Source organism: Arabidopsis lyrata (assembly GCF_000004255.2).
Source record: "Arabidopsis lyrata subsp. lyrata unplaced genomic scaffold ARALYscaffold_6, whole genome shotgun sequence".
Taxonomy (NCBI): Eukaryota; Viridiplantae; Streptophyta; class Magnoliopsida; order Brassicales; family Brassicaceae; genus Arabidopsis; species Arabidopsis lyrata.
The window spans coordinates 1,850,191-1,862,727 of NW_003302550.1; the positions used below are offsets into that span (position 1 = coordinate 1,850,191).

General features: G+C 35.4%; 2 protein-coding genes across 5 annotated transcripts; both read left to right on the forward strand.

Moving 5' to 3' along the window:
- The first annotated feature begins 47 nt into the window (after positions 1-47).
- LOC9307209 (putative SWI/SNF-related matrix-associated actin-dependent regulator of chromatin subfamily A member 3-like 1) lies at positions 48-3,048 on the forward strand. Of its 2 annotated transcripts, XM_021020264.1 has the most exons (4): positions 48-1,622; positions 1,702-1,993; positions 2,067-2,120; positions 2,200-2,551. In XM_021020264.1, the coding sequence occupies exons 1-4, from the start codon at positions 141-143 to the stop codon at positions 2,454-2,456; spliced, it is 2,085 nt and encodes a 694-aa protein (XP_020875923.1). In that variant the 5' UTR covers positions 48-140; the 3' UTR covers positions 2,457-2,551. The 2 variants fall into 2 exon arrangements, with proteins under 2 accessions (XP_020875923.1, XP_002871139.1); XM_002871093.2 differs by having other exon boundaries at positions 2,067-3,048.
- A 3,652-nt stretch (positions 3,049-6,700) lies between these two features.
- On the forward strand, positions 6,701-9,855 carry LOC9307210 (probable mediator of RNA polymerase II transcription subunit 26b). 3 transcript variants are annotated; one of them, XM_021020317.1, is made up of 9 exons: positions 7,338-7,616; positions 7,680-7,820; positions 7,914-7,982; positions 8,067-8,149; positions 8,254-8,306; positions 8,432-8,581; positions 8,674-8,966; positions 9,049-9,130; positions 9,228-9,855. In XM_021020317.1, the coding sequence occupies exons 1-9, from the start codon at positions 7,416-7,418 to the stop codon at positions 9,344-9,346; spliced, it is 1,191 nt and encodes a 396-aa protein (XP_020875976.1). In that variant the 5' UTR covers positions 7,338-7,415; the 3' UTR covers positions 9,347-9,855. The 3 variants fall into 3 exon arrangements, with proteins under 3 accessions (XP_020875975.1, XP_020875976.1, XP_020875977.1); XM_021020316.1 differs by having other exon boundaries at positions 6,701-7,820; XM_021020318.1 differs by lacking the exon at positions 7,680-7,820.
- Positions 9,856-12,537: the final 2,682 nt, after the last annotated feature.

The window sequence follows — 12,537 nt, forward strand, 5'->3', positions numbered from 1 at the left end:
TTAGTTATTTTATGAGTGATACGATACAAGACATCAAAAAAAAAAAAAAAAAAAAAAAAAACACACACTCTTTCGAAAGGAGGCGGTTTTTGAAACTTTCGAGCTCCTTCTTCTCTCCGTCATCGTTCCTCTCCCATCCCATGGCACAGTTTCTTCGACACTTCTCTTCCCCTCCCATGGCGAACGAAGACGAATTTCAATCTCCGGTAGAACCATCGCAGCAATCTCAGGACTGTGTTTCAGAGTCTTATTTGATAGGGTTTGTTATCGCGAACATAGTAGGGTTAAAGTACTATTCCGGCCGAATCAACGGTCGAGAGATGGTAGGTCTGGTTCGAGAACCCTTGAACCCATATGATAATAACGCAATCAGAGTACTGAACACACGATCTGAGCAAGTGGGTCACATCGAGCGTACGGTAGCAGCCGTTCTCGCGCCGTTGATTGATTCTCACACGATCATCGTCGAAGGTATTGTACCCAATACTCGTTCTAACTCCAATAGGTTTAAAATTCCGTGTCAAATTCACGTTTTTGCAAAGTTAGAAGCCTCCTCTACTGTCAAATCGACGATTTCTAGAGGTGGGTTAGTGTTGATTTCGGATTCAGATACAGCGTTTGGGTTATCTGAGGCTGTTGTGGTTAAGGAACAGATGGGTAATGGAGATAAGAAGAGTGTTGACAAGATTTTCAAATTGGTTGATAGGAATGTGAAGTTAAAGGGGAAATTGGTAGCGGTTGAGCCGCCGAGGGAAGTGATAAAGTCTGAACTTTTTGCTCATCAGAAGGAAGGATTGGGTTGGTTACTCTACAGAGAGAAATCTGGAGAATTGCCTCCGTTTTGGGAGGAGAAAGATGGAGAATTCTTGAATACTTTGACGAATTACCGCTCGGATAAGCGGCCTGAACCTTTGCGTGGAGGGGTGTTTGCTGATGATATGGGGTTGGGTAAGACCCTTACTTTACTTTCCTTGATAGCTTTTGATAGATATGGCAATGCATCCACCAGTACGCCAACCAAAGAACCTTTGGATGTTGAAGGAGACAAGATTGAAAAGAAGGGTAAAAAAAGAGGAAGAGGCAAGAGCAGTGAAAGTAGAACTCGAAAGAAGCTTAAACCTGATGATGTTGTTGGCATGAATGTGTCTCAAAAGACAACGTTGATCGTTTGTCCGCCTTCTGTGATTTCAGCATGGATTACACAGTTAGAGGAGCATACTGTACAGGGAAGCTTGAAGGTGTATATGTATCATGGTGGCGAAAGGACAGACGATGTTAATGAGCTTATGAAATATGATTTAGTGCTGACTACTTACAGCACTTTAGCTGTTGAGGAATCGTGGGAAGATTCTCCTGTCAAGAAGATGGAGTGGCTGAGAATAATTCTTGATGAGGCACACACCATTAAGAATGCAAACGCTCAACAGAGCCGAGTAGTTAGCAAGTTGAAGGCTTCTCGCAGATGGGCTGTCACAGGAACTCCTATTCAGAATGGTTCATTTGATTTATACTCTTTGATGGCGTTTCTCCGGTTTGAGCCATTTTCGATTAAGAGTTATTGGCAAAGCTTGATACAACGCCCGCTTGGTCAAGGGAATAAAAAGGGTCTTTCACGTCTGCAGGTAATAATATATTACTCACAGATATGCCTCTTTATGTTTTGCTCTTTGGTGAAAAGTTATTCAATTACACGCTTTTCAGGTTTTAATGGCGACAATTTCATTAAGGAGAACAAAAGAAAAGAGTTTGATTGGTTTACCGCCTAAGACTGTTGAAACTTGTTATGTTGAGCTTTCTCCAGAAGAACGTCAGTTATATGATCACATGGAAGGAGAAGCGAAAGGTGTTGTGCAGAATCTTATAAATAATGGAAGCTTGATGCGCAACTACTCAACAGTTTTAAGTATAATCTTACGGCTTAGACAACTTTGCGACGACATTTCTCTATGCCCTCCAGAATTAAGATCTTTTACCACTTCTACATCTGTCGAAGGTAAAAACAAAACTGATACATATTCTTACTTTTGGGTTCATAGCTTAAAAATCTTTGTGCCTTTGTGAAACAGATGTAATAGATAAGCCAGAGCTTCTGCAAAAGCTGATTGCAGTATTGCAAGATGGTGAAGATTTTGACTGTCCAATTTGCATTTCACCACCAACAAACATCATCATCACTCGATGTGCTCACATCTTTTGCAGGGCTTGTATCCTTCAAACCCTTCAAAGAAGTAAACCATTGTGCCCTCTTTGCCGTGGCTCCCTTACCCAGTCTGATCTCTACAATGCTCCGCCGCCTCCTCCGGATGATTCCAACACCGACGGAGAAGACACCAAATCTTCAACCAAATCCTCAAAGGTCTCAGCTTTACTATCACTGCTCATCGCATCGAGACAAGAAAGCCCCAACACAAAGTCTGTTGTGTTCTCTCAATTCAGGAAGATGCTGCTTCTACTAGAAACTCCACTAAAAGCTGCGGGTTTCACCATCTTACGCTTGGATGGAGCAATGACTCTGAAGAAACGCACCCAAGTCATTGGAGAATTTGGGAATCCGGAGTTAACCGGACCTGTGGTGTTGCTAGCGAGCCTCAAGGCCTCTGGTGCGGGCATAAACCTAACTGCAGCCTCAAGGGTTTACTTGTTGGACCCGTGGTGGAACCCTGCAGTTGAAGAACAGGCCATGGACAGGATTCATAGGATTGGGCAGAAACAAGAGGTTAAAATGATAAGGATGATTGCGAGAGACAGTATCGAAGAGAGAGTCCTTGAGCTTCAGCAGAAGAAGAAGAATCTAGCTAACGAAGCTTTTAAAAGAAGGCAAAAGAAAGATGAAAGAGAGGTTAACGTTGAAGACGTGATTGCTCTCATGTCTCTCTGAAACTCTCAATCAGTGCTTAGCTCCTTAACCGGATTTTTTTGTTCCCTCTAAGATTACAATAACCGGTTATTTACTGCTTTTGGTACGTAACCTTAACCGATGTTTATGTTGCCTTTATCAACTAGACTTCTGTCTCGGTTAGTTTAATTTAATTATGGGTTAGCTTGAAATGCTTTTTCTGGTTTCAGGCCGGTTTACTTTTGGATCGGTCTAGTTTGGTTTAACTTGACCAAATTAAAAGACAGGGCAACGACGGTCGTCCGATACTATTCAGTTCATGTTTATTTGGTCGTTTTTAATGACCGACTTAAGTGACATTAAGTTGGGCGTTAGATACTTATGATGAGTCCTTCACCAACCATGTTTACTTGACGTCAACACAATAATTCTCGTTTTCTAATCTTCATAAAGTCAAAAGAATCAAACGGCGTCAAATACGAAAGGGTCATTTACTCTTTTCCATATCGTTAAAAGTCATAACACAAAAAGAAGAACGTATAAATAAATTATCAAAGTAATAATAATCAACGATACAAAACACAAGAAAACCGTATAAATCCAAACTAATTTTACGATCTCTGTTGGTTCAAATTTCCGGATGATAAAAAGATGTACTAGTATTTAGTACAATCAAATTTAAACTTTGACCATTTTAGTTTGTATAGTTGATATTTGGAACAACACAAAATCACAATTTGGTATCCACATTTGATGACACAACTACATATTCGGTTTATATATAACGGTACAATACAATTTTTTTCTTAATAAAGAAAGTCAACAAATTTGCTCTCCCCATTTCTGCATTTTGACATTTTTCTATCTTTTGATTATTTTCCAGCAAAGAAAACATTTTTTGTCAACAATTTAGATTAATGTACGATAATGTGTGAGTTGTAAACAATTAGACACTCTATTGATAGTTGCTTAGATAATTTATACACTACAATTTTAGATACGAGAGTGACACAAACACACAATAATTTGTTTATATTGCAAGATAACCGAAAGTCTTTAACAAGAGAAAAAAGATAATTGTTAGTGATGGTGACATAGTTAGAGCCGCTATAAACTGAAAACATATGAAAAGAGGTGTTAAAACACATTGTGTTTACTTTCATTCCTAGATTAGCCAATTGTAAGGCTGATTTTTTTGCTAAAGACGCTCTTGTGGCGTTTGTAAACTCTCTTATTCCCTAAGTTAATGGAGTCTTGTTCTGTTTAAAAAAAGAGGTGTTTCACTTTGAATTTTCAATTGCTAAGAGATATTAGTAAGGTAAATATTATTTTAAACTATGATATTATGAAAATTTTAGCTAGCGAAACAGAAAAGTAAAATTATTCATTCTTTTCATTTTTTCCGGTATAAATGTAAAATTTATTAAAAAAACATTTGTATTTTATTCCTTTACATTTTAATAAGTAATCAAGAATATTAAAAATAAAAATAAAAATCTGACAGTCTGCTTACCACTTCAAAATGATGTTTAGCATTTGAGAGACTGTTTAGCATTTTTGATAGTATTAATTTTCATCTATATAATGATTCCATCATTACACTATTAGCGTAAGGTACCAACTACCAAGTAATTGATCACAACATAAAATATATCTCACCTCAGCTTTGCGCTAGCTGTGACGATATCAAAAGGGCATAAAAGTAGTGTAATTATATTGGTCAGAACAGTTCCATAATGTTGAATCCGGTATGGCATTTTCGATTATATATTAAGTTATGGCTTGGACCTTGGAATAAAGTTACAAACTCGGATAAAATCATTAGTATATATAACATTGATTCAACAGGTAAAACAAAAAGTTTGATTCGAATTCTTGTATAATATGATGTTGTGGACAAGAAAAATTTGAGTCTTGTGACTCTTGTTGATCATGTTTTGGATTAATTAAGTACACATAGCTCTAATATACAAAAAATGATCATATATTTTAAACAATCCGAAATCGCTCACATTTCTTTTACATGTGGTCGTATGGATAGCATAGAATAATATTTATGTTCTGTTTTGATAAATTTGATGAATATTACACAAGTAATAACTTTTTTTTTGGTGGGCATATTACACAAGTAATAACTGATTAGACCTTTAAACAAATGTCCGTTTTAGAACAAGTATGCCACAATGATACAAATAAATACATGCATATATATATATATTGAATAATTTGAGGCTAAAAATTCCAATTTTTCTTTCCAACTTGGTCTAAAAAGTGTCATTTTATGATGCAATATATTATGATTTATATTTTTATTTGGTATAATAAAAATTGTAATGAGATCGTTTGTGGGTAGATGGATTTGTTATCTCTTCCACACAAAACACGCACCAGTTTTCATTTCAGTAGGTCCAATAGAACACCGTAAAGCAGCCACTATATCTGCTGACGTGTCGGCTAATCAACGTCTGTCACGTAACGGTGGCTGTGACAAGCCCGTGAGGTTAGCACTCAAACGAGTCCCAGTGTTTTCACGCGTTTAAGCGTCAATTGATTCTGATTGGCTTTGTAATCACCACCGCCCCAAATCCCGTACGACTTCGTTTTGTCACGTATAACATAAAAATCAAATAATTAATATTTATTTTTGGGGGTCGATTTTGTTGACCAACAATTAATAAATGCTTCAAATTCCACTAACAGAAACTTCTGTTTCTCTTATTTTTTTAGCGCTCTAACAAAACAAGCTAAGTTTAATAGTCCAATTTATATGACTTTGTAAAACACAAAACAAATATCTTAACTTTTACTTACTTATATATACCTATTATAATTAAACATTTACGATTGTGGTCTCATATAAAGATAAGACACGCTATTAGAAAATGCATGTTAACATAAGCGAATTGCAGACACAAAGAAAAACAATGGATATTTTATCAACAACAACAAAACATAAGACAATAATTAATGGATGTCATAATATATAATAGATGTTATGTCTTTTTGGTAAACTGTGATACAGTGATAGTAAATTATCTAAAATAAATACATTATGACTAAGTTAACGTTTGGTTGGATCCTACCGGAATAATATGAGTCAGGTTTAGAATTGTAACTTTTATTCATCTATTGTAAATAAACTCTACACATCTTATGGCCTTAAAAAGTATGGTTATGTTGGATAAAAAAACACAAGTATGGTTATTGAGAAATTGTCCATGAATTAATGAAAAAGCCGTGAGGGTAACGAGCTTTATGGAAATTGGGAACAATTGTAAACAAACTTTGTAAAATCATTTTGCACCTAATCCAAAGTACAAAATACTACAAAAAAAATTGTATAATATTTTAAAACCATTGTAAACAAAGTAATACTTTTCTCTGTCTTACAAATATGAACAAAGTACCTAATCCAATTACATATAAAAAAAACATGAATTAATAGTGTAACATGAAACCATTTTGGTTTGGATCGTAGTTAGTATTTACCAAATATTCTATATCACTCTTTGACTAGAGGATAAACGCTTTTTATCAGCAGCATTAAGAAATAGTTCAAATTTCAATTCAGAACTTCTCATTAAAGTCCTTAAACAAATCTCATTAGTAGAATTTACTTTTGACATTTTCCAACGTAATATATAATCCATTAACAACTTATTGTAACAAAAAAAAAAAAAAAAAAACGAGTTTGACCTTGTTTCACTTAACTTGTGTCGTCGTTCAAGTACAACGCATGTGTGGGTGAAAAAAAGAATAATGTTTTTAAAGTAATAATGAAAAGCCAAATAAGACCGATCAGGTCAAAAGAAAGCCGTAAAGAAAATCCAACTTAAAATAAATAAATCTCTTTTACCAAACAGATACAGAGACTTCAATCAGAGAATTAATTTTTTCTCTTTCTTCTGAATTAATAATAAGAAAAAGAAGAAGCTTTCTTGTTGAATTGAATTTGTAGCTGGTATAACGTAGTAGCACTTGGGTTTTAAGATAGACAACGTAACCAAAAACTGTTTCATGTTTTGTCTGTTTTTCCTCTTTTGGTTTTTTTGAGTTTCCTCTTTCTCATCTTTGCGGTGCATTTTTCTAATTTTCTCGGGAAAATCCTTTGTGGGCTTTCCGGGAAAGTTTTTTGTCAGATTCGGAAACAGATTAAAAGCGGAGCCAAAAATAAAATAATAGAAATCCATAAGAACTACCAAACAGATTTTGTGTTTATCTTTATAGATTCTTTTGATCTCGTTTGATCATCTTCAAAGTCTCAACCTTTAAGATTTTGATCCTTTTATGGTAATTAAGACATTGAAACAAATCTTCTGGGTAGATTTTGGCTCTTCTCTGATCTTCTCTTTTCTGATTCAATCTTAACGATCCCAATCTTCTTCTTCTTCTTCCTTTTCTGGGAAAATTTTGGCTCCTTCTGAATTTTTGTGGGAAAATTGAATTGAATCCGATTAGTTGGATCGACAAGAATCGGATTCGAATTTTGACGATGAAAGCATCAGGTTCGTTAGATAGCTGGAGAGAATATTTCCGGCGAGGAGATTCCGATATTTTCGGGATCATCGATCATGCGATCATGGTGGCTGCTACTGATTGTCCTAACAAATTCAAATCCAGAAGAGACAAAATCGCCGAGCTTTTATTCTCCTGCAGAGTGAGCCGCTGCATCGGATGCGACCATCTCGAATTGTCTGTTCCCGGAGACGACGAGGGTAATCGCGGCCGTGGAGCCACCGGTGACGGCGGTGGTGGTACGGCGGTTGATGAAGATTATGAGGTTGGTGGTAGTAAAGAGAGCAAAGCTAATAGTAGCAGAGGAGATAATAATCATATCGATGAGACGAATTTGAATAGTAATCAGATTGTTAGCAATTATACATTTGATGAAGCTGAGGCTTTGAGTGATGAGATTGAAGAGTTTTCTGTGGTTTCTAAGGAGGTTGCTAGGATCAAAGAGATCTTGCTCAACAAAGAAGATGAGGTTTGATCTTAAGTTCTTGAATTTGCAATTTGTTAATTTCATCAATGTGAAGATTTTTTTTTTCTGATTATGTTTCTTGTTCTTCTCTTGCAGCCAAACTCGGTGTTACTCGATTCTTTAAGACATCTTAAGTTGATGTCTTTGAATGTGGATATTCTTAAGGTTGGTTTCTTGGTGGATAGTGTATGATCCTTGAGGTTTTCGTATGGAGTGAGTGATTTTTAAGGTTTGCGGTTATTCTCGCAGAGTACTGAGATTGGAAAGGCTGTTAATGGCCTGAGGAAACATGGTTCTGATAAGATTCGACAACTTGCAAAGACTCTTATCGCGTATGAGTTTGATCTTTTCCTTAGGCCATAAGTTTGGCACCTCTTACTCTTTTTGCACTTTTGGAATGTGAGATTGAGTTTTTTTTTATGATGGGTTTATGCAGAGAGTGGAAGGAGTTGGTGGACCAATGGGTGAATACCACAAAGGAAATTACTGGTAATTGCGCTCTCTCTCTCTCTCACATTTCGATTCTTTACGTCTTATAGACTACATCATGTCTTACAGTTTGGTTTCTTGAATTAGATCCATAGTCTTTGGTTCTAATTTTGTGTTTAAAACAGGTGCTGAAGGTACACCAGAGTCTGCAAACCCGTCTGTCGTTGATGAAGAAGAAGCATTTCCATCGCTTCCATATGATGTCGATATCTTTACACCAGAACCAAACGGATTTGAAATCTCACACTTCTTTGATTCCTTGGACTTTGATGGAAGTGAGTTTGAAAATTATCTCTTGTTTGTTTGATACCATGTTCTTAGCTACATATATTCGGTTGATTGATTTTCTCGGGGATGTTTGTTTCAGATCCTCGTAACTCTAAAGAATACAACACAAGCCGAGAGCACGAAAGAAGACCACAAAATATCGCCAAGAGAAAACCCGAGGGAACACAAATGAGGATACAAGATGCTCCTTTTAGATCTATTAAGCCATCATCAGATGCTGATTTTGATGGGACTAGAAGACCTCTAAAGCAAAATACAGAGCAAAGGATGAAGAACGAAACTGTATCTGTTCACAAGTCTGAAAAACCCATGATCCAAAGGAAACCGGTTGTTACAGAACAGAAGCGGAAAGCTCCCGGACCTCAACAAGAAGTGAGTGTGGAAACAAAGCTCTTGTTTTTTATCCTATTCTTGAACACAGAATTGATGGTGTTTATTTTCTTGACCCTTGCAGAAACTTAAAGGTCTTGATGCAGACGCAAAGTTTGAGTTTGCAAAGAGGAAACTTCAAGAGAGCTACCAGCATCATGAGAATGGTTCGTTTCATTGCCTTTCTTTTGTTTCGAGTTTTTCGATACATTCTTGAAAACAAAAGAACTGACAAACATAAAAATGTTTGTGATCTTGCCACAGCCAAGAAGCAGCGAACGATACAAGTACTTGAGATGATCCCAAAGCAAGGTAGTGCTCAGAAACCGCAACTCAAGAGACCTGGAATGAGCAACAGGAATTGGGCTAACGGGCGGAAATAGCTTCTTCTCTGTCAAAATGGTGAATAACTCTCGGCAAAAGTCATTTTACTCCATACTTACCACACATATCTCGCAATCTCTGGTGCAATAAAAGGTAAACAGAGTCAAGTTCCACAAGCTGGAGACAGTAACAAGCAGAGGAGAAGGAACAGAATCCAACATAACTTTACTTTGAACAAACTGTTTTCTCCTCTGTTTTGTTCAGTCTTGGATTCACCAATTGCAGCAAGATAGGGATACCAATTATTGTTTCTTTTATGTGTTCTTACTACATTCTTGAGACTTTCGGTACAGTTTCGGTTTAGTCGGGTTATGTTCGGTTTTGGGACAAGGAGAGAGGTCCCTTTACGTATATCTCATACAGTATAAAATATAGTAAAAGAGGGTAGAAAAGCTCATTCGAATTGACCGGCTCTTCACCTAACTTTGTATAGTAATGTGAAATGATTTGGGACACAATATAAGGATGACGACATTTTTTTTCCCAAATAAATAAATATATTTAATGATATCTAATTGTTATGAATGAATGTGATTGTGACCGAATGTTGTCATTTCTTATTATTTATGTATAGAAAATAAGAAAATAAGATGGCATTGGAAAGGCATAAGGAAGGTGGGTGGATAAGAAAAGAGGAGAAGGTAGTGGTGGTGGGAGCTAACGTGGATGGATAGGAATGTTGTTGCATTGTGTTCTTTGTGCGTGTTTGTATTATTATTATTATCATCTCGGCGTTACGCGTTCACGCATTTCACCACATGTACCACGTGGACTTCTACAACTTCTAATCTTTCACCTTTCTATTTCTATTGGAAACTAAACAGTTGGATAGAGAAAAATCTAGTTTTATGGTCACGATTTTATTTTGTGAAAAGGAAACTTTATAGTTGATTGAACAAGTAACCCAAATATATTGTTCTACAAAAACAAACGTAATGATTTTTGGCGTGATTGTATATTCGTAAGGATCTGTTGGTTATTTTAAGTTTAGCATGTGAAATACAAATAATTGTTGTCTCTGTACAAAACTGAAACGACATTTAACATTTAGTAAGTTTCAGAATTAATACGTTAAATCATACAGTACATTAAACTTTAAACTGAGCAAAAACCGTAATTAATTTTAAGGCTGTAGAAGTTCAATCTTAAACGATCAGCGAAGTTTTTTTTTTTTTTTTTTTTGTCATCTGGATATTTTATTTATTGAACAAAGGTAAAAAAACTATACAACATTGGAAATAAACTTCCCAAGAACAAAGCCAACGGAAAACATAATTTCCTTGGAAATAAAGCTTTTAAACGAGTTAAACAAACTCGAGTGAAATAGGGCAACGCAGAAACTAATTGAACGAAGAAATCGAACAGAAATTCAACAGAAAATATAAGTAAGGGTAAAATTAAATCTCTCACTTAATCCCTATCCCAGGAACATTTACACTTAACGCGCGACCCGGTAGAGCCATGAGTGCAATCTAATAAACCCTAAACTTCTGAAAGATCTTCACTCAACAAGATCCCAAATCATGAAACCCCTTCTGGAAACCAAAGGCCAATAAATCTCCCAACGTAACACAACGAAGATCTTTGCCTTTTAAACAAACCCAAACCAAGGAACGAAAATTTCAAAGATACACATATCTCTTGAAATTATTACCTTCGGTTTAAACCATAAACCAGAAACCAAAGCCGATCGAACTCACCTGATGAGATGGCGACGAGAACATCGGAGATAAAGCCAGCCAACTTCGCTGAATAAGCCGAACAGGCCAGAAACTTAGCCGAACAAAACTCACTATGAAAGCTGGGTTCGTCGGAGACAAAAGCCATCTGATCTCGCTGATGAAGCCAAGATCAACGGAGACAATTAGAAAGATATATCAAAAGCTTCGTCGGAAAAGCAAGCCAAAATTCTTTCTCTGAAAGATTTGTGATGGAGAAGAGAAAGACTTTCTGATTTGCAGGGAAGACAAAAGCAAATGAAAAGAAACTCACATACTAGATCCAATCGGAGACCATCTCTCTGAAAATCAGCGAAGTTTTTAGTAATATCTTTTTTTTTAACTCCATCTTTTTATAAAATGGAAAAACATTATATGAGATCCGTAATTATTTTCTGGAACATAAAGTGAGAAATCATCCACCGGATCAAACAAGATCTTAGTATATTTTAAGAACATAAAATTCTAACTTAAAATCAATTAATAGTGAATAAATTGGCTTATATTCATTACTCCCTCCGTTTCGTTTTAGTTGTCGTTTAAAGTTTTTTCACACAAATTATGAAAATCATTAAATTTTCTGTTTTACTTTTTATTAATATATTTTATAAAAAAATACACTGGCCTAAACATTAAAACAGTAGGGATAAAACTGGAATTTTCACCAAACATTTGCATTGAAAACGTAAAACCACAACTATTATGAAACAAAATTTAAATCCTAAAACGACAATTAAACTGAAACAGAGGGAGTATATACTAGTACTATATTAGATTACACTTCATTTTTGATGTGAAACATTCTAGCAGATCATCAATGACTCAATATAAATAGAAAATGTGCTCTTAATTAATGATATTTGGTTCCTAGTCATTGGAATTGGAAAGACTTGAAAAGTAATTAAGCATGAGAAAAAAATTAAGAAATGCTATATAGATCCGAGAGATTTTGACTATTTTCATTAATTGACCATAAAGAAGAAGGCATCTTGTTTTTTTTCATGCAGAAAATCGACATGTTTTTTTTTTCGACATGTTTTTAGACAGAAGTTGACATGAACAAAAGAAAACAATAGCATCAATTCTGCTGCCGACACGAAGTATTTAGGTTACCATTTTATATTTTATGTGCAGTTTAGATAAATAGACAGCTAATCGTTTCAAAATTCCTAACGTCGTTATCAATGGTGAGATAAAAAATAAGGGTTGACAAATGCAATAATTTGGAAAAATAGTTGAGTATCAATTCTATGGTTAAGGGTTATGCACACGCAAATTATCAAATAACCTTTTAACCTCTTACATAATTTGTGTGTGTGTTATAAAAGTCCTCTTACATAGACATGCATTCCTTTGAAACATTTGATTGATGGAATCGCTTAGGCCAAAAGAGTGTTTCAACATGCACTCATTTGAAACATTTAAATATATTGTGGAATTAAAAGGCAGATCTAATACAGTTTGGTACAGTT